A 26,921-nucleotide genomic window follows, 5' to 3' on the forward strand; every position below is an offset into this window, starting at 1 on the left:
GTCATGAAGAGGGGTGGTTGGTTAGCCCTCTTTGTCTGCAGATTTTCAGTTTACCCATTTGGAAAACTCCAGAGGTCCATCAGGTGTGGGATACTGCCCTTTTGGTGCTTTTTTGGGGATCTGAGAAATGACCTTGAAATTTGTAGAGGAACACTGTTGACAGAAGGCCACTTGTCTTCAGCTATTTTCTGATTTTCGCTCTGCTGAATTTTTTTAGGAGCCATGAGAGATCCCTTTTGTAGAAGTAAGGCATGTTATGTTTTGAAATGTTATAAACTGTGCCTTTCACCCCAGGGAATGTATATTTCATTGTTAGGGGGAGAGATACCATTATTGAAAGTCTAGTTATCTACATGAAGATACTCATGTGTCTTCATGTGTCATAGTGTCTACTATTTTGAAATGAATGGCTTAGCAACTGCCTGTGCAAGTATCTACTGCACAGGTCAATAGAGACACTGCAGTTCTTGCATGAAATGTTTTTTCCTACCTCAGGACTTCATAGAAAGAAAAGGTCATTTTCCATTTTGCAGTGAAGTAGATGAGATTTCAGCTGCTTCTCTGTGTGTTGATCTGCATCTAACATCCCCAGATAAACCAATGAGTCATGCTGCTTTGTTTTAAGAATAAAATGTGTAGTTTAAGCAGATACTAATTGCCACATTTTCATAGATATCCTGATAATTCTGATGAAATATACAGCTGGCAGGCAAATGTTAATTTTTGTCATGCCACCTGCAATTTTGTCAGCCACATCACAAACTCTAAAATTAATAGCTAAAATGTAGTTCTTTTTAGAAAGAGAGTGTCTTTTGACAGCAAGTCCAAAGTTTTCAGTTGTTAATTATTCCTATAATTAATTGCCTCATTTTTAAATTGCCATTTTATTTCCAGTTATTATTTAAATCCAGCTAGATCCCTTTGTCCTTACTATCCTTGCTATGTCTTTTCAGCTCTCTACATTAAAAAATAGTCTCTACAAGTATGGATTACAGGATATTGTGCCTACAGAAAATACACATGTATTTTGATAACCCAGAGGCCTCTTGCAATCTTATGTTCTTTTTACATACAGGATTGCTCAGTCATGTCATAAACATCCTTATGATATTGTAAATAGCTTGAGCATCTTAAAGGGTTCTCTGTAATGAACGTTTTCCAGGCATCTGATCATTCTTCTGACATTTTACTGAATTAATTCATGATTTCTTATATCATTTTTATAGCAAGCCTATCTGAACACACTGTTGTCAATAATGCTCTCAGTGAATATCCTATAAAGAGGTAAAGATCAATAAAGAAGTCTTTTTACAAGTCTATAGGTCACATTGGCCTTGTTAGTAGCAGCATCATGCTGGGAGATCATTAGGTTAAGTACCATGAACTCTATATTCTTTGCAGAATTATTGCCTTCCAACATACAGGCTTACATTTTGATTCTGAATTAATTTCCTTTGAGTATTTTAAATACATTCTGTATTGCTGTGCACACATAGTTCTGTATTTTTCTAATATTGTTAATAATCCTGTTATTCTTTATGTCACTTCTAAATATTTTTTGTTCTTCAAGTGATTGTATATGAAAATTTATGCTGGCAGTGCACATGTGCTAAACTTAAGTGGGGGACATTTTAACCCTATGTGCCACTGTATTCTTCCTCCTTGCTCGATTGTGCACAGGTTGTAAGAGGAGAGGTGTGCTCATTGTCTTAAGGTCTTCTAATCAATCTGGCTAAATTGGGACATTTTTCTGGAAGTTCATATCCTTGTCAGTGGCCTACTTAGATTTTACTTCTAACTCTTTTCGCATTGACAATCAATTACCTTTCTCTTCTTGTAGTATTCTCTTTCTTTCTTCTTCCCTCCAAACTCTTGTCTCCATTTAGCATTTCCCTGAATGAAGGACTTAAGTCTGTAGGAATACCACTTGGCAAAAACTACATAACTCTAGAAAATATACTGTTCCCAGGTACCTTCAACCAAAAGCACATACCAAGTGGTAGATGTCAAGTTTAGAAGCTCACTCTGCTACCTCCTAGGTTCTCAGCTGGTTGTACGCAAGGCCAGCTTGCTATGAGCTGTTATGAAGAGAGCAGTAAGAAGTTATGGTAGGGTCTCCTTGCTTCTTCCTTTAGGAGCTGCTTTTTTGCTGAGGGTCTCACCCTTGGTCCCCACCTGAGCTACATTGCAGCTGCACCACAGTCATGCCTGCGCCATCTAACTTGTTGTTCTGGACCCGGACCCTGACCCACAGACTTGATTTTATGGCTTGACCTTAAACCTGCCTCTCACAATATATTTGACTGGAGATCACTAGACTGTGGCTTACCCTGGTTACTGTCTCCAGAGATGAGCATAGAATCATAGAATCGTTCAGGTTGGAAAAGACCTTTAAGATCATCAAGTCCGACCCTAAACCTAACACTGCCAAGTCCACCACTAAACCATGATCCTCACTCTGACTGGCTAACACGACTTCCTAAGTTCTTTGCTGGTGAGATCTTGAGTCTTGCCTCTTGGCCCCCAGCTTTTGGGGTCTCCGGTGACTCTTGGCCCCCAACTTGCCTTCCCTTGCAGAACAGCCTGCCCTTGCTGCTCAGTGACAGGGAGACTAATGATTCTTGTATCATTCTTCACCAGCTCATCTTCAAATGACTAGTACTTTGACTACTTCTTGGATGTTTTATCTAAACCCATCTTCTAGACAGAAGAAACAAACATCTTCAAAAACATTTTAGGGATCTCAGGCAAGTGTTCAGTCTCCTGTGAAATTAACAGGAAACGTGTTCTTCCATCACTGTTCATTCCTTTTGGCCTTGCCAAATTCCAACCACAAAATGTTCCCTCTTAGATTTGGTGTCACAGGTCATTCAAGGAAAGCCAAAGACAGAAGGAGACATGCCTATCAAACAGTGGCTACCATGGATCTACAGGATAATTTTGTCATGCTGTACACAGAACTCTCTTTCATCTCCTGGTTGTTCTTTGCTCCAGAGCTAATCCCGATGGACTATCTGATACTTACTTTTTTGCTTCTCCTCTCACCCAAGAGTGTTGTGCAAGACACATCTAAGATAATTTTAATTGTCCAGCACAGACAAGGCAGCTGATTTCAGGACTTTCTGTTGTGAAGCTTGTCATTGGGCTGGATCTCCTTATGAAGGAACCAAAGGGAGCTCTGCATCTCATGATCTAGAACATAATTCTAGTAATTCTTGAGGAAGTCCCTCTGCATTTGCTCCCAAAATATCTTTGAGAAGGAATATATCCTTTCTTTAGCTAATCAGGAAAACGTCATTTACCGTTATTTTGGGCTTGCACTTGCAAAAATGATGGAAATCAGATTTTTCTCATCTGCCTGCAGGATGTTATCTTAGCAGACCCATTTGTGTTTTTCCACTGGACAAAAGTCTGATATTTGTGGTGCGATTTAAACTGGGGTTTGATTAGTGCAAAAGGGAAATCATTTGAGCAATAGCTTCTTGTTTCTTCCTCAAACTTTTCATGATATAAGCTGTGCTTTTAGTGATGATTCAGCTACAAGTATAGAAGAGGTGGAGATCAGCATAATCAGTCCCAATTACACCAGGTTTTTCAGGGCAGGGTCAGACAGTGAATACAACTGAAGTTCAGCTTTATGTTCCGTTCTTGGTGGGTTTTATTTCACAGATAGCATTCATCTTCAGCAGAGGCAGCTCTTCATAGTGGGTATTGAAATGTCTTTGCCTTCTTAAATACAGTGTGATGTTTGTATAAATCTAAATTATCACGTGAACAGTTGTCCTTATCAGCAACAAATATCCTCTTATTTAAAAATAATAAAAATCTGAATGCAGTAGTAAAGGAAACAAACTCAAAAATTGCAGCTGCTTTAGTTCTTGAGGTAGCTCTGGTTGAAATGAAGCTTTGTGTGTGATCATAGCTGAAAGTAAATGTGACATCTTGATGAAAATCTGCTTAACCTTTTTAAAATGCTCTAGTGGTGAAAGTAAACACCATCCCTGAACTTCCTCTCCCTGTATTTTGTTACTTCATTGAAACCTGATACGTTCCTTGTAAACCCTTACCAGAGCCACTAATTAATTCTTTTTGGCCTCCTCCAGTTCTCACGCATTTTCTGATGACAGAGATTCAAAAAGGAGTAAAGAGGAAAAAGAAAAGTGAGAGAGAAAGTGAAAGCCCACAGATTTAACTACTTACCACTTTTACATTCACCTCTTATGTATCTACTGAAACCCATTTTGTGAACTTAATTTGTTCATTTTAAAATAGGGATTTGTGTATAACTGAAATGTTCAACTGACTTTCATGAGCAGCAGAATTGTGGAGTAGACCCTAGTAGGTCTGTTTTCAACATATAATTTATAGAAGGTTTCATTCCTACTTCAGAATGTTTTCATAAAATGTAGAAAAAGAAGTCTGAAATGTGAATAGGTTATTTAATCCTTCTCCTTGCCCAGTGGCAGGACCAAGTGTAGTTGAAACATCCTCAATAGATGTCTGCCTAACCAGCTCTTCAAATTCTGGAGCTTCTACACCTTTCCTAGAAGATCTGTTCCCCTCAGTTCTTATCGCTGGGGAATATTTTCCCTATTGCCCAACTTAAATATCCCACAATGCAATCTAGGCCTGTGAATGCAATTCACAGTGGATGTGAATAAGGTTTATTCCTTTCCTCTTCATTACAGCCTTCCAGGCACCTAAAGGTTGTTGCCTTCCCTCCCCTCAGTTATCCCTTTAATAGGGCAAACAAACCCAGTTTCTTCCATTGTGGCTTGTAGGCCATGTTTTCTAGACCTTTGATATTTTGTTGTCATACTTTCTCTAGTTGGTCCAGGTGATATTCTGTAACGTTACACTTTGGCAGCGTTATGTTTCTTCTTAAGTTGAATTTGACATTTCAGAGGATCTTGGAATATAATGTGCAATTGCCCTTTTACCTTTACATTTCCCAAAGTTTATTTAAAAATCTAGTTACTGGAGATCAGATAGAATCAGCAATTAACTCTGTTCTGTTGTCTACCAGTGCTGGACTGGAACTGTCTTTGCTGTTTAATTGATCTCTCACCACTCCATTCTATGCAGTAGTTTTCCTACTTTCGTGCATTTAACTGAAATACAGAAGATCTTCGTTAAAGTACAAGTTATTTTTGATTTGCTGTAACCAGAGTCTAATAGAAGTCAGTAGTATTTATCTTTTTCTTTCTAAAGTGAGAAAAAGATGATCTCCTCCTCTGGCACTTTAAATGACTACTGGAATTTAAAGTGCTTTCATGTTTTAAATATTTTTAATACAGTTTGGCTGTCTGCATAGGATACTACCCCAATCTAGGAAAAAAAAAATGGCTGCAACACTGATGTCCTTTAGTTACTTACTGGGAAGTTTGCAAGGTCCCCGAAATCTTGTACCCTGGAACTGCAAAGACGTATATCGTCTCAGCCTTTTTGTAACTTTAGATACCTCCCTCTTAACACCAGCTAAGGCTTTTGTTGCAACTGCTTGTATTTGAAGGCTCTTTCATAGTCTTACTCTTTTGGCTGCATAGAATCTTCTGCTTCCACCAACATGCATTTGTGGCTGCTCTGTATTTAAATAAACTAACTGTTGCCTTTTTCCTGCACTGTTATTTATATTCAGTGCTTTTGATTTCCTTTTTACTAATGAAGTAATGAAATCTGATGGAGCAAAGAATTGCAGCTGACTTTTCCCAGATTCATCACTTTGAATACCCAAAACCATCCTGTAAACAATTTCCTCAGGAAGCATTCCTTTTCCTCTGTCATTTGCATTTGTGGCATCCTTAGTCTTTGTCAGATATTCTTGTTAAAAGTATCTCAAAATGCATTTTATACTCTTAAATATCATCCTGTTTCCTTCTTTCATGTGTCTCCCTGCCAGTAAATCACTCTTCTTCCATGCCTCTTTTTATCTCTTGGGGCATCTCCTACATTTCTCATGTATACCTTTCTTCTTTTAAGGTACACTTTTTTTTCAGTACAATCTTCCAGTGAGATCTTCCACCCTATAAAAACCAAGACCGGTTTACTGTTTGAGAATGTATCAGTTTGACTACTACTACTGTATTCCTTTTGTGTGGTTAGTCAGATTAATGCTTGTAAATATTTGTGAGCGTCTGGTCCTATTCAAACTTTACACACCTTTCTTATCCCCATTTCCCATTTTTTCAGATGGCCATTAAGGGCCATTCAATAAGAACATCAAAAATGTAAAACAACCTGCCTGCTACTCCCCCCAGATAGCCTGTGCAAAGGATGAACTCTTCAGAAAACACTAAAATATGAAAGTTAAAGTCAAGTCCAGCTACCATACATTCTCAGCTTCTCACTGAGGCTGAGGAGCTGCTTGGAGAGATGAGAGTCTCTTTGCCTATGGCAAATGCAACAAGAGCAGGAGGCTTCAGTCATGTTCATACTGGCTGGGTAAATGTTATGGGCCATGGTTTGTTATGGGTTATGACACAGCACAAATAGGCATGGAGGCATAAGCTTACTAAGCCGAGTTCCTTCTAAGTTCTTTAACTAAGCTAATCAAAGAAATTCTGTAAGGAAAGTAAGCCTTGATTTAGTACTAAACATTGTATGTGAGCATCCTTGCATGGTTAAAAGGGGAAAAAGCCAACACAAAAGTAATGTTACCTTTAGAAAAAGGGAACTACACAAAAATTAGGAAACTGATTGAAAACAGCATTTAGGAGATAACTTTAAGTCTGAAGAGGCAGGAAGGAGACATGGAGACTATTTACACCACCACAGGAGAGGCTCAGAGGACAAGTATATTTATTTAAAATATTGTAAATAGACTGAAAGAGAAAATCTTATATACACCAAAAGAGATTGCTAGGAATAAAGAGCATAAGAACAGCCACTGTGAGACAAAGGAAATTGCCATCTAGCCCAATATCTTTTTGCTAACCAGTAGCTTATGCCTATGAAAAAGTGGAAGAAATAATCTTAGCATGTAGTGATACTTCCCCAATAATCTGTCTGAGCACAAAGAAATCTGTGGCTCAGTTACTTAATGAACCAGAATTAATGTTGTTGCATTTAAAACAGCTTGACAAATTTTCCACCTGTGAATTTGTGTACTGTTTTTTGAGACAGTGTAAATTTTTGACATCCACAAGTCCTGTGGCACACTTTTTCAGCTCAACTGCATATGGTGTGAAAAGTAATTTAATTCTGTTTGTTTAAGTCATTGCCTGCAGTTTTATTTGATGCCCACTTTAGTCAGTCTCAAATGGTCTAAAGCCCGGATCGCTGTATGCCTATTGTGAAGTTTCTTCCTTGCTACTGTAATTGGATTTTTCAAATTCAGCAGTTACCAGCTTTCTCATTGCAGGTCATCAAATGTGACTACTCAAGCAGTAATACAATACCAAATTCCTGTAGCATTTTTTAATTTTCTGCTTTTAGCAGATAATGGAAAATTACTCTGTTGATGACTTTACACAGGATAATGAATTTTCAGGCTTTAATGACGGCTGACAATCCCAAACATTCTTGTAGCATTGAGTAGGAAGATTCCTGTAGTTTTTAGAAAACAATGTAATATTGGGGTGGGTTAGCCATTGCCCACAGCCAGACTTCCACTCAACTAATCACTCACTCCACCCCAACCCCAGCAGGAAAACAGGAGAAAATAGGAGAAAACCAGGGATGAGAAAGCTCATGGGTCAAGACAAAGACAGGGAAATCACTAACCATTTACAGCGGTGGGCAAAGCAGACTCAACTTTGGGAAAACTAAATAACGTAGCTTCGGCTAGTGAGAAGCAAAAAGACAGATATTTAAAGCCACACCTTTCCTCCCACCTTTCCGAGGCTCAACTTCACTCCTTCACTCCCAACTCCTCTGCCTCCCCTCAAGGAGCATGGTGGGGATAGAGGCTTGGTCAGTACACAGCGATTCCTCTCTGCTGCTGCTCCTTCTTCATGGTTTTGCTCTGCTCCAGCGTGGGGTCTCCACAGGCTGCAGTTCCTTCAGGCATACCCATTGCTCTGGCATTGTTCTCTATGGGCTGTAGCATGGATATCTGCTCCAGCATGAAGCTCCTCCTTCTCCTCTGTCCTTGGTATTCCCTCAGCTGTTTCTCACAATTTTTTGTTCCTCTCTCTGTCCAGCATTTCCTGTCCTCTCTTACATGTATTTTCCCAGAGACAACACCAGCTTTGCTGATGGACTCAGCTGTGTTCTGCAGTGGGTCTGTTGCAGACCCACAGAGGCCACCTCTGCAGCTCCTTTGCTGTCAAAACCCTGCCACCCATGCTCAGTGCAAACATAAATATCACAGAAGAGAGGTGGGCACCGTATGGGCTGACAGTGGTGGGGGAGGCTGGAAGGGAGCTCTGGGTGACACCTGGTGGGTACGCTGCATTGTGTGCCCTGTGAAACCATGGCCTCGGTATTCTAAGTCCTTTCTACAGCTTTTAACAGTCCATCTTTCTCCTATTTATTACAAATAACTTTGTGTCATCAGAAAAAATTGGCCCTGTTAATTGTTCCTGTTCATTTTGTCATTTCACTCTAAAACCTGTTAGACTGTGACATTAATTTGTACCAACTTCTTTGATTCATACACACGAATTAATGGGTTTGCATCTGCCCAGTCTCTGCTTGTTGGCAGGAATGCAAGAAGTTACCTAGCTTTTTGGCAGTGCATCTTAATCTCCCTTTGGCCCCACCAGCTCTGATTAAACTCCCTGATAACAAAAATGCTTTGCTTCTATTGCTCAGAGAAAGTTGCTTCTCCAGAACTTTTTTGCATGCCTTTTAATGATTTTATGCTTTTCTCTATTTCCTGCATTTGGAAAGAATGTCAGTTTTGGAAGACTGCCTTTCTCCAGTCACATATGTGATCCTTTAGAAATCCTCTAGCCAGAGTAGATCCTGACACCTGCCTTCCATCCCAAGCTATATTGGCTACTGTGATCTTTCAAATGTGAGAAAGCTGAAGGAAAATATAGATAAAACTTGGCTTTGTTAAATTCACTTTGCTCTGTAGGTCACATCTGTTTTTGTGCATGAGTCAGTCTGTCACAGACACCTTTAATAATGCCCTTTACAGCATTGAAGGGAACCCTCAGGCAGCCCAGGGCTGATATGCTGCAACAACTGAGCTACATTTCTTTTTTAAATTAATTTAAAGAAAGGCCTAGTGCTCATATGGATTATGTGCAGCTGTATAATGATTCACACTCACAACACTCTTTAAAAGCACAGTTACGGTAGAGGTTTACTCCAGATGAGTAACTCCTCATCTCTGATTTTGCAGTGTAGAGATTACTGGACAAAATCTGTCTGTGAAGAATGGAATTTTAAATTAATAACAACTCCATTTTCTCTCCATTTTTACAACAAAAATTTGTACCGGTAGTCTACCTTCACTTTAAGATATTCTTCCAGGTTATTTTAAAATGCATCCTTGCATGGTCATCATTGGTTTTCTGTATTGGATTATATTATATATAGGAGTGTATATATTAGGTACCGTAGGGAGAAAAAAAATATGTTCAGCTTGTTCTAGTAGTTATAAAAATAGAAGACGGAAGGGTTAATGTGCCTGGGACTATTACTGTGACATGCAAATACTGTGCAAATATGTCCAAGGATGTCTGGGGGGTTTTATTGCTTTAATAAGGTAATTTTTTAAAAATCACAAGCTTTTGTTTTTCTTTTTTACCGATTTTTAATGTTAAATCTTTCTTTTGTATATGATCTTTTGTTGCTCTGTTAATATATGCCTTCCTAATGGGAGTTGATTGCTTATCTTGTGGATGTCCTGTGATAAACTTTTTCTCCATTTTCCTCATTTTGTGTAAACTGCAGAGCTAATTTTTCTTCCCCATATGCATTTTCTAGAGTTCTTGTAAATTAATGCATGCATCTTCAATGAGTTTGAGGAACAGATGATATGTCATAACCCAATTTAGAATCAGTGGCATATGAATAACATATTGCTGTTAGCTGAAGTCCCATTAATTTTTGCATATAAAATGCAATTAAATATTATTGTTGTTGTTAGTGTTTTTGTCCAAGCTCTCTGCAAGGATTCTCAATGAAGCCAACAGACTATCATTGAAAGGCTGTGAAATGCTATAAATAGATGTACTATAGCTTACTCATATAAATCATTGCACCAGTTTCTTCCTAAGTTTTTTCATTCAGTTAAAGTTATTATCCAGCCTGTCAAAGACATAAGTACGTTGTTGCATAGCATAGCATACATTAGCATTTTAAAGATATGACTGGCTGAAGGTGAATTGGTTGACAGGTGTGAACAGTATGAATGAAGATGCACCTAAGAGAAAAGGAAGTGGGAGTGCCATAGCGTAATACGTCTGGAATGCAAACATGGATGCACTAGGTGAATCTCAGGTAACTCTGATGGCAGCTAAGTAAAACTGAACATGTGTGGGATGCCTTAAAATGCAGGTGGTTGCAAGATCTGCAAAATTTATGGTATACTGTCAGGGACATACTTAAAAAAAAAGAATGAGGTCATCTTGATGCTTGTTGAAAGTTTGGTAAAAAAAACATGTATGTTGTGAATGTGTGTAGGAAAATAGCCATCCATTTGGAGGAAGAGAGTGACTTTTCTAGATTATGATAAAAATGTAGAAGCCATGTGATAAGGGTCTGTTAGCCATAGTGATGATTTACAGTGATTTCCAGAAAAAGCATGCTATTGTTTTCCATACTAGTAGGAGTGAACTAGGTGATCAGTCTCAGCAACAAGAAAAAAAAAAATCCAATGCTATGGAAATGGATAAGGACTTCAACCCTTTTGGGATCTTACGTAAGCAACGAGGTGGGAGAACTAGACAAACTGTGGACTATGGAAAGCCATGAGAGACAGGGTGAACTTGTAAGAGATGGAGGGAGCTGAAGGAGTGGCTGCAACGTGTGGCGCTGCTGAAAGTAGACTGAAAGTTTTCAAAAGATTCAATATCCTTTTAACTCCCAGAATCACATTAAAATGTGACCCTGTTCATTGACATCACTGTTAAAATCCAGAAAGCCCTTACAGCATGCACCAAAGGATTTTTATCCTTTACAGGTATCACCCTGAAGATGACTCTGATCCTTATGGAGCATTATAGGGAATCCCTCAAACCTTGTTTCAGAAAGCTTCAAGTTGATCATGAATTCATCTAGCTCAGTGGTACTTCTCCGATTTAAAAACATGATAACATGTGAAATCCTCACTGAACATGATTAAAAGACATTCAGAAAACTCTTATTAAATCATTATAAACAGCTGTGGTGCAGGGGCAAAGTGGAAAAAGGAATAACGTGCACACACAGCAGGCTTCAAAACCGCCTTGCTTGCTATGGTTTCAGATCTGGAAAGGCTGTTGCTGGTGTAGCCTGGGCACCTTTGCTATGCGTAGGAAGGGCCAGCCATTTAGTCCATGAAAGTACTTGACCAAAGTTCTCCCAACTAGCTTCTGGTACTCATTTCTGTATCCTCCTCCTGTCAACTTATGTAGCCTCTTTGTCCTCATAACCCACTTCAAAGGGCATTCTTCTGCCTCTTCTTCTGGGAGCTGAATTCATTAAAAGATTTACCGTGGAATAGTAATTGTCAAGGAAGTTTGGTTTCTTTAGCACTCATGACAAATCTGATACAAGACCAGCATGTGTCAGTCATTGTCTTTGGCTAGTATATCACATTTCTTACAGCTAGAGAAATGCTGCATTGCTATCGGTTTCGAAGAAAGAACCATTGCCAAAACTCTTGTATCTCTCCTGAGCATAAGCATAGACTCTACTTAGCATTGTCGTCTCCTAAAAGTGACTCACTGCCTTCCTCCCTTTCCAGACGTAATATCTGAAACTTTCTTTCATAAATTAAACTCTTTCTCCTAAAAATATCACAACTAGTCATTTACCTGCAATGAGACACATTTTCACCGAGAGGAAGGAATAGTGGGTAGTGTAACTGAAAAATCTAGCACTAGCTGGCACGTAAGTCGACTTTATTATTTCTGAAATGCAGAAAGTCACTTGCAGTTCTCAGTACAGTGGCTTATTTTAAATGATACCGGAATTTCAACCTGTTAATATGGGTAGGTAATAAGACACATTTTTAAGAAGTAGGAAATAAAATAAAATTACTGGTATGATATGATGCAAGGTTTTAATTCCATGGAAATGTGTGCTTGAGTTGGTCAGGTGCTTAGCATAGCCTTAATGAATGAATCAGTTTCTTAGTCTGAAAAGCCCACATATTTAAAAAAAAAATTAAATTGCCCTCTAAAGAGGTTTTTTTTTGTGAGGTAGATTTGGCACTGGGAACATTCTGGCATCAGCTGCAGGGTAAGCGCAATGACAGCTCCTTCTGAGTCACTGCCTGTGTTAACACGGATGCAGGGTTGTTTACCCCTCAGTGAAAGATGTGCTGTTGAGCAAATTAGCAAACGGCACTGCGCGGGCTGCTGTAACCCCACCATACCCATTGCTTTGTGGTAATCATAACTGGTGCAGTGTTGCCATTCTGCCCCCATTGCCACAAGTTCCCATCTGTCTTTTGTCTGATACCTCTATGCAGGGCAGTACCTATGCAGTAGAATATGCTTGTAAGTTTTTTTTTTCATTCAGAGAGGGTGACTTTAGCTTCTCAACTGTAGAGCTGTGGCGTTGGGTTAATTGCATTTTTCGGAGGAACTAGACATGATGTAGGATAACTTATATTTGAACATTATATAGCATCCATTGTTGAATACGCTGTATTACTGAAATGAAAGGATTGATATATAGATATAAAAGAATACTGTTGTAACAAATTACAGCAGAATGAGAAGATGGCATGGTAGGTTTTTGTTAATTTGTGTTTTGATTTCATTTTACTTTCATTATGCTAGTCTCAGCTTTAAGAAGTTTGAAAAACACAAATTTAAGGCATGCTGTCATATCTGTGTCCTTTAAACTTATAAGTTGGTATACAGTACTTAATTTTATAAATCACAAATAGAACAAAGTTAAGCACTTGTTCAGAAAGGTACCTCTAGTCATGCCTTGAACACACTTAAGTTACTCACTCTTGTGGGTCGTGTTGGGTGAATTCAAGCGCCTGTTGATACAGAATATAAGTACATATGAAAAGAAATAGTAAAAGTTTTAAAGGACTAGGCTGTGTTGTGGAGCTTGCCTGCTTTGTCTTCTTGGAAGTACATGAAAATGTTAAAAATCAGTCTTAGGAAAGCGTCTTTCCCTCCACTGTTGAAAGCAAAGTATCAATTTAGTTGATTCTAGACCAGCTAGTTGTGCTCACAGGAAAAAGAAAAAAAAATGCAAAAGAAAAAAAGGAACAGAAAGGCATTCAATTTAATCCATTCTTAATATTTAATACCTTGTTATCCTGCATGCAAATTGGTAATAGAGTAATTTTAAATAAGTGCAAAAGCATCTGAAATTTTGCTTAGATGAAAGGGGATACTGAAAATTTTGAAAAATTAAAAGAAAAAAATATCTTTTTGGCAAATTAAATTAGCCTTGAAAAGAGAAGTGTTATTGCAAGTTTAACAATTACTAGAAAGAAGCATGAAGTATTTTCTTAACTGTATAGAAATGAACTGGGTAAGTTCATATGCCAGAATTATGCCATGTGATTCTCCATAGTACATATAGCAAATAATTTCTTTCATGCTTTTGCATTCATTGTGGAAGAAAAGAGTATTCCACATTGATGGATGCCTCATTACAGCATTTATCTCAAAGTTGAGCGTGAGGACGAGAGGTCAAGTAATAGATAAACTAAATAAAATAATCCATAATAAATCCTCATGTCCGTGTATTCAGCAGAGAGTTCTAAGGAAACTCAGGAATGAAACAGCTGAAGTGTTGCTGCTACCTCTTGCGTGGAGTCTCTCACCAAGAGTTGTGCTGATACTGCAGGATAGGCGGGAGGCAACTGTGATGCCAGTTTTGGCAGAGCTCCAGGAGAGACCAGAGGACTACTACAGACTTAGAAACCCAGGGTCTGCTTGGGATGTATTAGCGGAAGTAGAATATGAGATCAGTGCACATTTGGGTGAGGGTGCAGTATGGAAGAAGAATCAAGACAGCTTTTGTAGAGAAAAAACTAGGAATTCTCTGAAGGTTTCAGCGATCCTGTGAGTGAGAATGAGCTACTTGATATGGGCTGCCTGGATTTCTGGAAGGCATGATCCCTAACAAAAGGGTCTTGAAGAAAGTAAGCAGTCATGGGACAGGACAAATGTTTGCATGATCAAATATTTTTAACTTGATTAGTTCTCACCATTGAGAATTTTTTAAAAATTTTTTTAAAAACTCCCCCTCATGTCCCTTTAGTTTTCTTTTATGCTCGGATTATTTTTCAAGTAACTTTCTGCATTGCTCCAAAAAGCAAAGATTTGAGTGAAAGCTGGTTATCAACCATAAAATACGTACAAGTCCTAGAAGCAATAATTTGTTGTTGTAGCATGTTCCACCAGTCTGCAGAGTGTTATTCACGGAAGCGCTTTAGTGTTGCATAGTACACGATAGCGTGGAGATCTGTCAGCTTTACAGTCAGCTTTCTGCTACCGAAAGTAAATCTGTAAATAAATTAGTTATGTAAGATATTTTTAGATCTCTATTCATGTATAAAATAAAGCCTGAGTATGCGAGTATACAGATGGTATTTTATATACATTTCTAGACGATGAAAGGAATTCTGAAAGAGTAATTTGACTGGAATTCATAAGGTGCAGGTTTGCTGGGTTTTTTCCTCACTTTACTGTAGCCAGATGTATTTGTTTATGTAATAACATGGATATTCAGGGTAGGGCCAATTGTTACTGTAAAACTAGCAGCAGGCATTCTCCTTGCTTCTTCATAAAAATGTTTCTGGCCAGTGTTTGCAAATAACAACTATGTTTACTGCTACATCTTGCAGTGTAGCTTGGGCCCCAGCTTTTACTGTAGCTGCATGCTTTCTTGTTGATCATTTAAAAAAAAAAAGCAAAACCATCAGATTTAGGTAACTGAAGGTATTTTAAAACTGGCCAGCTGTCACAGCCATTTTTCCTTTCTGTCTTGTATATCACACTGAAGAAACGTGATTTCCAGTTCCTCCTGAGCCATATTTTGTTCCTTTCTGTTTACTCCCTTCTTCTTCACTGGAAGCAGAAACACAGTAATACCGTATTGCATACCCTGTTGGATTTCTGTACCACTTGACTGGAAAAAGTACATCTGGGGAGTCATCCTTTCAATATGCTGATGTTAGATACTAGAAACAAACGTGAAGAATGCAAATGTGAATCCAGAAATTGTGCTGGAAGATGCCAGGTGACTGCTCTGGGTGGCTATTACTGTCCCGAATCCAATGAATTTTGCTCTTCTGTAGGTTTGCCAAAGAAAGATGGACCAGTTGCACTGCAACAGCTGTCAGTATTTCAGCAGACCAAAGTGCCAGGCTTCTTTGGAGACTACACAAGGAAAAGGATACAGGAGAATAGCAGAGGAACTGATATCACACCAAACAGATAAGATGCAGACTTCTATCTGCTAAGCATTAAATAAGAATGGCCTTGTGCATGTGCAGTGTCATTCTTTGACAGCAGTTGTTACGAAGGGATAACCTTTTGCAATAAAAGTTTCTCTTGATTCACACAAATATGAAACAACCTTTTGCCCTCAAATATTTTATAGAATTTGCTCATTTCATGGGCTGCAATTCATACAGGAGTAGGAGTAGCTGCAAAGGCTTAACCTTGCTGGATCACTGACAAAGTTCATTCAAACTTTAAATGGCACTTGGTGTGATGGAGCATGACTAGTATAGGTCCTTGGGTCGAATAGCTACCAGTCTCAAAAAAAATTGGGTTTTATTTACAGCACAGTTAACTTATTTAGAATAAGTTAACTTATTTATAACTTATAAGTTAACTTATTTTATAACTGATTTAGAATAAGTTAACTCTTCAGCTAAGGAAAACTCAGAATTGCTGATGAAACAGTGGAAATACCAAGACTTGAAAATAAACGTCTCATTGAGTCCTTGCAGGGCAGAGTTTCCTCTACCCTTCTTTTAGAAAGCTGTTCAGCAGCTTTCAGTGGTTTGCAGCGTTGGAACAACCTCAGCAAGTTCTTTCTGGGTCTCTAGGAAATCTTCCTGACACCTTCATGCCTGGTTGACAGTCTGCTATGCAGAAGTCAGTTGCAGTGCAGCAGACTAATATTCCACTTCTTTGTGCTCTCTCCTTGCTTGCCCCATTGTGTCTTCTGAACAGTTCCTTCTGCTGCACCTCACAGTGGCTCTTGTTTATATGGATCCACTTGACTCAGAGTGCAGCATTTGGAGAATAACATTTGGTTTTCCTTTCTTCCCTCCAGTCACACCCCTTGGGGAAAAAAAAAACCAAACCAATAGTACTAAGATCGGAAACTGCAAACAAGTGAGTTCTGCAGTGACCCAAACTGAATATATATGGCATTTTCCTGTAGGAAGGCCCTGATTCATCAGAGCATGTCAGTGTATTTAGCACATGTTCTGTGGATTCTTGGCAAGACTTAGCATTTGCATGTTGCTAAGCTGTGCTGGATGTGGCAATGCAAGTGCTCCTGAATACAGATATGAGGTTGTCATGGGGAGGGTGACCATTTTAAGGTGTGCCTTGGAGGCTTTACCAAATCAGGATTGAAAAGGAAATTGGCTCCCATTGGCTTATTAATAGCAATAGTGTGCTAATAAAAAAAAAAAAATCTATTTCAAAGCATTTCTTACTACTAGTGGCCGCAGCCCATCAATGTCCCAGGCTGGAGCAGGGACGCTGAGAAGAAGGGCAGCAGAAACCATTAAGCATAGAGCAGCAGAAGTGGTTAAGCACAGGGTTGCAGAAACAATCATAGATAGCACCTCAACTTCCTACACTACCTGTCGCCTCGTCATGGGCATTTTGATGGACTGAATATAATCTACAGCAAAACTAAGGAAAATTGTGTTTGGAAATGTGGAGGATAGATTGTGTAAGTGTTTGTTTCAGTGTTTGTTTTCTTCTTTTATTTTTTCAAAACTGCGGTCAGCAATGAGAGGCTTATTTTTGTTTGCAATAAATTAATTGAACTAAAATTCCCTGACTCTAGACTGTTTTGCACACAACAGAGTTCCAGGCAAATAGAGGTGCCTCCTTGCAGCCCAGAGCTAAGCAGCTGGTGGCTCTGAGTACAGAATCATAAGCAACACCCTTTTCTGGGCATTTCCTTCTTATGTGGCCTCCCCTTTCAGCTCTAATTTTTCTCAATCGCATTTTTAAGATTCTGATTTTCTCTCTGCATTGCACACACAGTCTTAGTGCCTGTCCTCTTGGGATCTGCTTTCCCTAGATGACAAGGCATTTGAAAGTCTGGTATTTACCATCCCAGTCTTTCTGTGGATTAAGCTTGAATTTCTGTCTGCATCTGTATATGCCTAAATACCTCTGGAACCTACCATAGAAAACACTTGGGAAACTGTACATACAGTAATATGGAAAATGTTGTTCAAGAGTTTTAGAAAATAAAACCAAGATAATTCTGAAAGCTTTAACCCTTGCAATGTTTGATGCTAAATTTTGTTTTGTGAAGTTAGGCCTGGAAATAAATGTTATGAATAGTTTATCATGTATCTGCTGTACAGTAAGTTACTGTTTTTTTTCCTGATCAGGTTCCTCAAAATAAAGAGAATTTGTTTTCAAAACTCTGTTTTTCCTGTGTTTACTTTCCAGTCAGAGCAAAGTTTTTTATTAAAAACTTTCTGTATTTAGTAGCTAGTGAATATAATAATTAAAGAGCAATGGGGAGATTTCTACAAGATAGTTATTCTGTGAATAAGCAAAAGATATTTCATTCCCGCGATAGAGATATAATGCAAATCATTCTTGTTGCCTTTTATTTAGACTATTGTAAGGAAACAAAAGGTCTGCTTAGGAATGCAATAGCAGTGTGTACCCTCCAGACATCTGCCTCTTCTTTGATTTCTACCTAAGGTGAGTCAGCTTCCTCTGTCTTCAAGGCTGGGAAGTGAGCTGCTGAATGAATAGTAACGCTTACTGCTGCTCAGAAAAAAAGTGTTAAAATACACAGCTTCCATCATTAAAATTTATCATCGCTGTTTCACAAGAAGTAGGACAGATCCTTACTGTAGGTTCACTTTTCATGTATATATGGATGAAATAAACTTCTTGAATCAACTTCTGCTTGAATAAACTGCTCCCTCCATTTAAACAGGATGTTGTGTGGACCGAAACTATGGTTACCTATCTCTACTCTTGACTAATCTAATGCAAAGATTGAGAGTCTTGATTCATTTTTTGATTTTTCTTGCTCCCTTGACCTGCTTCTGACCCCTCTGTCTGACCCATTTTGAAGTGCTTATGACCCAACAGGCGTTGTTGGGTCACTGATCCTCAGTTTTGATCCTTCTGTGTGGTAACTAACATTTGATTACACAAATATGTGGTATCTGTATGGTATCTGATAAAATATTGGAAAATTACCAATGAAATACAGAAAGACATCCATTCTTGGATGCTTAGTTGGTATTCTGTAAGCAGACAGCTAAAACATCAGCAGGCAAAGTCTGAGGAAAACCAATGAGTTTCACACTAAATAGAAGATCATGGAGAAGCTATGCTGTCAATGTGCTTCAGGCATGATCCTCTAACTTAAGAGCAATGCTGTGCCTTGGAAATGCTTTTGGTTTTGCTTAGGATTTGATGTTTTCAACCACAAGGTTTGTCTCTAAATTGGGCTGCTGAACAGGAAATCTGTGTCTTTGAGGAAAGGGCTGCATAGATACGTTTCAAGTAGTACTCTCGAATAGCTTCCCTGACATGTCCCATGGATGGTTTGGAGGAAGGAAAAGATGTGAAGAGAGAGCTGTGAATGGTTTTGTTCATTTCTAGTGAAAAAATAGCATAAAACTCGTCAAAATGTGAAATGAGATTTACTGAAATGAAAGGGTTTAGTGTTTAAAAGGATTATATTGAGCAAATGCCAGCATTGTAATACTTCACCATTTTTAAAGGCTGATACAGTAATAAACATGCTAATGTCATCAAACAGATTCTTTGCAAAATGCTGCTTCTCTCTATTCAATGGAGGTCTTGAGATATATATAACTTAAAGCAAGAGTTAACAGGATCAGACTGAAGCAAACCTTGAAATTGTGTCAATTAATTAAGCAGCTCTGGCTGTGTATGTCATTATGTTCTGGTTTTACTCTATTGTTTTCCTGTTTTATGACTTGGCTCTTGAACAGTGACAAGATAGGCACGTATTCTGAAGGTGTAGTGAGCCTCATTTGCAAAATTAGTCATAGACAGCCTGCATACGCAAACTCTAATCTGTGCATAAACATTAAGCATCCCCTAAGTTCCTTGAAGGAATTTGTCTTTGCCAAATACGTGGTGAGCCTGTGCATTTCAATGAGCTTTCAGACCCGCACACTGAAACCATTGCAGCGAAGTGGCACTTTCAGGTAGCTTTAGAGTTATTTGGAGATGAAGGTGACCGGCTAGATGTTAACTGTACATTCTCAGAGCTATTCAGCAGCGAATGAGCTGGGCACACTGAGGGTGCAGAATGGTGCGTATTTAGGCTGAAAACCAGTATTTCTATAGAAAGCCTGGATCAGTTGTACCATTCTTGCTAAGGGAGTAAGTCATGCCGTCATGCCACAGATCTTTTGCCGTTGCAAAACCCCCTCCTGCGGGCTTGGCTGGAGCTCGGGCCAGCCCAGGGAGGGCAGCCCCCCTCCCCTGGGCAGAGGCTCAGGGCAGCACCGCAGGGGGCAGGTCCCTGTCTGGCCCCTCCGGTGGGGGCAGCTTGGCAGCTGTGCTGCTGCCACTCGGCCTGGACTCGGCTACAGCCCCCCTGAAACCGCTGCCATGCCTGGGCCTGGCCACAGGTGCCTTGGTCCAGCCCCAGTCCCCAACCTGCGACTGACTTCCCGGGCCTCCCTGGGCCTCACCCTGGCCCTGGCCCAGTCCCGGCTCCCTGTGGACATGTCTCATCACCACGGGCTGAGCTGGTGACCTGGGCCCTTGGCGGCCACCCTGGGCCTGCCCCACTGGGTGGGGGCTCCCTTTCTCACTGGAGCAGCCAGCTCATGCTGCTCCCGGACACCTACGGCTTGTCTTCTGAAAAACATCTTCATGAGGGAGTTTGCATCCCATGGCTGGTGGAGCAGCAAGGACTGAGAGGATGGTGCTCTCATTCTGCTTGTGTGTATTGATTTTCTGGTTTTGATGTTGGCTGCTGGCATTGCCAGCCTTGAAACTTCACCCCGCAGGTGAATGATTTCAGGATCGTGAAGATAAAAAGTCTTATGGTGCTCTACTTGGGGGATTTGAAAAAAAACCTCATTTTCCACAGGAAAAACAAAAAAAAGAATAGATGAATGTTGCTAGCAATGGGGAGCCTGTTAATGAACAGACAAGAGTTCATAATTCTGTCATCAGAAAAGATGTCAGCTGTGGCGTAAAGCCTGTACTAGCTACAAGTGACAGCAAAAGCAGCAATTAAATATGTAAAAGAATGGTTCAATATGACAAAAGCTGTGATATGTAGGAGACTTCTAGATGTCAGGAAGACTCCTTGCTTGTTTTTTTTCAAGGCCGATGACAGCATTTTGGAAGTATTCCAGGAAAAAAAGCCATCCTAACAAAGGAAGGGTCTGCCACTAGATAGGAAGCATATAAACAATCAGTATGAAATCAAAGATGCTGCTATGATGGTTTCGTATTTGGAAAGAAACAGAGTGATGTACTCAATAACTTTGTAGGCAACTGAGTCATATGAAAATGTTTTTCAGTTTTTAATGGAGGACAGGTTTGGATTAAGTAACTTTCCAAAAGCAATATATTTCAGTAAGATGTCTGATGCAATGATGCTGGGCATCCGGATTAAAAGTACTGACGCTGCTCCCCATCAAAAGAGCACAGTCTAATAGATTTTGAGTAGGGTAACTGGAAATTGTCAGTGGAGATGTTCAGTGAATTGGCATGTGTGTTGTGTTCTGCAAGAACCAGTTCTCATCCTTTATGCTATTATGTATTTTTTATTAATGATCTAGGAGATATGTGAAGACAATCACAGTAATTTTAAAAGAAAAGCCAAATATTGGTCCAACAGTGAATACAGTATTACAGAACGCTTTATAAACTGTATTCATCAAGACAAGGCATACCTTTATAATAACTGTCTGGAAAGTCATATTTCTAAAAGCAAAGAGTACGGGTCATAGAAGGCTGCAACTTTGAAAAATATTTCGGAGACATAGCAGACAGGGAACTCCTGAGTTCTTACAGCAAAGTTGCGCAGTGTACGTCATGGACATATTGAGGGGAATAGGGCAGGAGGGTATGTGTGCGTCTCTTTGTTTACTGGAGCACAATGTTAGGATTTGTGTCAAATGAACTTTCAAAAAATGTTTGAAGGTTGTTGAGGGTTTAGAGAAGGGAGTGTAGAAAATATTTAGGAACAGGAGATTTAGGGAGCTAGGTCTGTTTACCTGATCAAAACGAAAATTAAGTTAACTCATCAGTGTTTAACTTTACAGAGAAAAGTGCAGACATTAATCTTGAGCTGAGAAAGATATAACAGGACCAAGACTTCAAAGTAAGAAATACAGAACACATTTGTAACAGTTTTTAGCAGTTCTGCTGATTAACCAGTAGAACAAACAGCTAAGGAGTTGATGAATTCTCCACCTCTTAATGTGTCTGTAATCAAGATTGAATACCTTCCTTGGTGTGTATGAGTAAAATGCAATTTATTGGTCTCAGTACCAGTAATAAGGTTGGTGGAGGTTACTAACATAGGCTAAATTTAAGAGGATAATAACGCCTAATTTTTAAAACCATCTCCCCTCCCAGTTAGGAGTCCAAGTTATCTTGGAGAAATAACAATTTGCAGTTGTTTATTCTAGTAGGTGTATTTAAGAGAATGTGCATGAGATCTGGGTAAAAAGTACCATAATTTGCCCAACAAGTATCCTGTTGATCACCATCTCTATCAGCCATGTGGCTGATTCATCGTTGTGTGATCAGGAATCACAAGATTCCTTTCTTGTAGGTTATTTCTTGGTACATTTCAAGGGCAGCTGATAATTTTACTCTGTCTATGTTTATTTCTAAACTTTGTTGTGAAGCCCCATGCATGTATAGGCTAATTGTTTCTAGAGCTCGTACTGCTGACTTATTGACCTGGTTTGTGAAACTTACTAAATAGATGATTAGACATATGCCACAGGAATCTGAAAACAGAGCCCAGCCCACAGAAAAGTAGAATTCAATATTCAGTGCCCCAAATTACATTGTAAGGGCCAAAAATATCCCTGTATGGGATTATAGGGACAAAAATGTCCCTATATTACTTCACTAATCTACACATGTGTAGTTCTTCTGCAGACTTCTTCAACATCAGAAGCTCAACAGCAAAGATGGACATTTCTTCCAGTAAGACCAAAATCTGGACCTTTAGTTCCCTCCAGAGACTCCAGAGAGAGAGAGAGAGAGAGAGAGAGAGAAAGAGAGAGACTTGCCCCTACAGGTGTTCAGTATTAGATTCTGTGAATTGCCTTGAAGGACAGTTTCTCTCCGCTGAGAGTCAGGCGCTAAGCTAATTTTTTAATATAGTCAGCCCTGTCAGAATACCTTTGTTTCTCCACGATGACATTCTGTTGTCTATATTATTCACAAGATTAGATGGAAGTATATTTGGCCTTTAAATCTATAAATCCTTAGAATTATTTATGCTTTGGTAAAGAGAGGAGTTGATAGTCATGTAATCTTGTACAAATGAGTGCATCAAAATTGGTAGTTTACATAACAAAACAGGAATGAGCAAATAAATAAAGCATTATTGTCTCAAGCCAAGAACAGTTTGATCTGTGAAATATACACTTAAGAAAATATATATATTTTACCAAGCATTTGAGGGTATTTTCCTTGCTTACTGAATAAAAACAGCATGACCTCCATGGCACAAGATACTGCAAATGCGCTTGCCACCTTGCAAAAACCAATGCAGTCCTATGATCTTTGAGACATGCGAACTTACTCTAGCTAAACCAACATTCTTTATCAAGCTTTAGGGGGGTGATGAGTAACTGACAGTGACTGCTGAAGTCATCTGTGTAATTTAGGGAAAACTCTGACGAGGAAATCAACTTGCATGTGAGAGTTTGAGAGAGCAGGAACTCAAGAAAGAGTTTGACAGATACCACTGAAAATCCTGTTAGAGAATCCAGGGGGAATGACTACTTGCTAGCCGTCTTCTGGCATCCAGGTGGACATGTTCTGAGAAGACAGGAGTACTTAACCCTACAGGAATGAAAGACACTATAATGTATTCAGTATGGACTGTGTGCTCTGTCTTAGCCCTAGGACTTAAAGATCTCAGCTACAAGTGATCTGAGTATGAGGGGAAAGCGTAGCCTCAGAGAACATGTACAGTCAGGGAATAGTTAGTCTTGTGCGCATGAATCAGATGTCCTGGCTGTAAGGTCATGTTGGTAATATTTCAGGGAAAGGCATTTGTGATTATCATAATTGCCACAGCACCACAGTTCCTCATCAGAAACTGTGCATCGAAGCGGGTACTGTTATTTTCAGTCTGAAGACTTTTAAATGCTGCATCTTGACCTGCATTCAGAATTACTTTGGCTTTTTCCTATGGATTGTAGCTCTGAGAGTGGCTTCTCTGTCTAGTACAGACAGACAAGTGTTTTGTCTCGAAGTCAGTGTCCTGTATGTCAGTTCACCTAGGTTTTTATGTGTAGATTTTCTGTCTTTTTGAGAGACTAGTACAGAATGTATTATCCAATAAAAAGCCATCATAAGGAGCAGTCTTGATTTACTATGTTCCTTACACTGTTCCAGTCTGCAGAGTGTCAGTGCACAACATCAGGCACTACAATCTGATCAGTAACTGGTTTTGATCCTTCCACTGTGCTCTTTTTAACCACCAGAGATGACAAAACATGAAGGAAGAGGTCTTCTTAAATGTTTACACTTCTTAAGATCTTTTAGCAGAAAGAGAGGGAATAATATATTTGTAACCCATTTTGTATTTGGCTAGCTGACCGGCCCAGCCACAGTCTTCATAAACAGTTGAGATTCAGCTTCTTCCACATTGTCTTTTAGTGAAAGAAACCAAAATTAACAATATCTGCATGAAATGGAATATGTGACTTGATCACACAAGTAGTAACTTCAGGATTGAAATGTGAGCACCCACAGCCTGCATGATGGAGAGGGCGGCTGAAGTGTTTAGGTGTAGCTGGGCATGGCAGGATATTTTGCAGTGTGCTTCACCAGCTGCGGTTCTGTAAAGGCACCTCTGGTTGTAACCTTCTCTTTTGTACAGTGGAAATGGAGGAAGGAAAACATTATTTGGAGGGAAGTTCTGGTGTGGTGACAGCTTCACCGGGACATTTAAGCAGAATGGGATAGTGGTCTGGCCTGGAGAGAAAAGGAGGGGAAATGTCCTGTCTTTCCCACTGTTCTCTACAAATTAAGGGCATTCTGTTTTCCCTTTCCTCTGAAGATTTTTTAGCTTGTATTTGACTTTATGCTGCTTCCTCCAAAAATTTTTTTATATTGCTTTTTCTATTGCTTTCTTAAAAAGTTTTATTGCTTTTCTCTTTGACCTTTTGCCAGCCTCTCTGGGTTTCAGAGACATAAGCAGTAACCTGGACATTGAGTGTCTGTCTTACCGCGTGTCTGGAATCACGACGGAGTCATAGGAAGGTAGTGAGCTAGCTGGCATTTACTAGCCATTGTACAACAGGAGCACAGTTAACCTCTTTGTTAACTATTTCATGATAATTATTAACAAGTGCTAACCTGTCCTATACATCACAGAAGAGCAACTTTCTGTTAGATAAAGAGCAACTTGCAAGAGTAAGCTTGGAAATCCTTTGGGTTTTCAGTCATTCATTATAAGTTAGCAAAATACCTCCACCAGTGACGAGTGGACTACATTAGAAATGAAAATACATCAACCTCTTGTATGTGTACTTGCTAAGATGCCTAAACATACTGAATTAATCTTGCCCTTAAGAATTAAAGCTACATTAATATTTTGATGAAAAGTCAATTGTGTATATTCTTAGTTACAATGTGTCAGATCTGAGATCCTAGCAGTAGGAAAACAGTACATCTTTTATTCTTGCCTCCTTTAGTCAGGTTAGAGACAGATATGCTTTACCTTGAACGCTTATTTTATAACGCACCTTACTGTTTATGTGATATGCCTTAGTATGCAAAATAAAGAGCAGTCTAGACATATGTGAATCGAAATTATGTTTAGATCACACCAAAGTGAAGGAAAAAGAAAATAAAATTATTAGTTCAATATTACTTAGCAACAAAGCAAGATTCTGTCTTGATTCATTGAAACAGAGTTTTTTTCCAAAGTGCGTGCAAGGATCCGTTTGACAGGGACTCGTGTAAGTTACTGCTATGCTTGCAGGTACACAAATGCTATGGGGAGTGGGAAGGCTTCATTATATGTTACAGAGATAGCTGAGGCAGCTGCAAATTTCAGAGAGTCTATAGCCCTGTTACTGCCGTGCTGTACTCGAGGTCATTAGACCTGGACAGGACTAATTATCCCAGGCAGAGCTTGGATTAATGGTTACACTTCTTCTGGTACCTTCATGAATAGAACTGCAAACTCTGCAGAAGTACATGTTGTGAACGAAAGAACGCACCACGGTGAGTAATACCTGCAGACCATGCACATTTTGAGGTCGTCGTCTTTTCTGGCATAGCTGTCTCTGACTCCATCGTGGGCTTTTACAGCTGCCTTCCCCCTCCTCCCTGATTCAGGGTTCTCGTTTTTGTGCTTAGCCAGAGTTAGCCTCTCCCCTCTGCCTATGAGAAAATGGGAAATTCTTGTTCAGTTTTGAGGTGGAGTGTGATCGGAGCAGGAAGGGGTTTTTTTTTCAGAGGTCTAGCTATTCCCTTGTTCATTCAGTTTTCCAGAGAAGTAGGAACTTCAGTGAAAAGCTGTCACAGGCAAAATTAAAATGTACTGATGTAAGAAAGCTTCACAAGGAGAAGACCGTGAGTGTAATACCAACAAAAGATAAGGAAAAACGTGTAGGTTTTTTTAAAAAAAAAATGTAGTTTCCTTTTAGGTTAATATTTTCAGAAAACTTTAGTTTGTCAAATGCCATATTAAAGTAAGGGGAGAACGTGTATCAAAATAGTCTGCAAAAGTCCAACATTTTCTATATGTTCTGTATCTTGATTTTATCTTTTCATTTTCAGTCTAACAACTGCTAAAACTGTGTCCAAACGTTTTAAATACATTGACAAAAATTATTTAGCCTACTCTTGCCTGAATTGGACTGCATTTCCCTGAAGTCCTCTGAATGGTCCTTGAAGCTCTTGTTTTATTTGCTAATCCATATTTCCTGCGTCCTACTCAGATATTGAATGGATTACTGTACATAACTTCTTCAGACATTAGGTTTAGCTTAAGCGTTTTCAAATATACACAAAACATTGAAGAAGTTAGATATTACTTAGAAATATATGTATATTTCTGTTAAGTTCTTTGAAGGAACTGATTAATTTTGGAGGCCATACCAGGCAAAAGCCTCAGTGCAAGCCTCATCAAAACATTCTAGGATATTTACCATAGTGTATGCCTTGCGCAGTATTGCTTCCACACTAATTTAATTTTCCATAAAGAAATTGTAGACATTTCATTTTAAATTTTAGGAGCGTCTTCTACTTTCTTTACTGCCTGCTCACATTGCCATGGAAATGAAAGCAGAGATCATTCAGAGGTTACAAGGTCCCAAGGCAGGCCAGCTGGAAAACACCAACAACTTCCACAATTTGTATGTCAAAAGGCACACCAACGTAAGGTATTGTACTGTAATGAAATATATCAAC

The 26,921-nt window shown here is 39.2% G+C and overlaps 1 protein-coding gene across 4 annotated transcripts in view; it reads left to right on the forward strand.

Annotated features, from left to right (window-relative positions):
* Positions 1-26,921, forward strand: part of ADCY2 (adenylate cyclase 2) — a 218,695-nt gene that overhangs the window by 110,946 nt on the left and 80,828 nt on the right. For all 4 annotated transcript variants that reach the window (XM_064443349.1, XM_064443348.1, XM_064443351.1 and 1 more), the window contains one exon: positions 26,745-26,893. In XM_064443349.1, the coding sequence (XP_064299419.1) occupies positions 26,745-26,893 (149 nt within the window). The remainder of the gene's footprint in view (positions 1-26,744; positions 26,894-26,921) is intronic.

The sequence above is a fragment of the Phalacrocorax carbo genome, chromosome 2 (genome assembly GCF_963921805.1).
Source record: "Phalacrocorax carbo chromosome 2, bPhaCar2.1, whole genome shotgun sequence".
NCBI classification, from domain to species: Eukaryota; Metazoa; Chordata; class Aves; order Suliformes; family Phalacrocoracidae; genus Phalacrocorax; species Phalacrocorax carbo.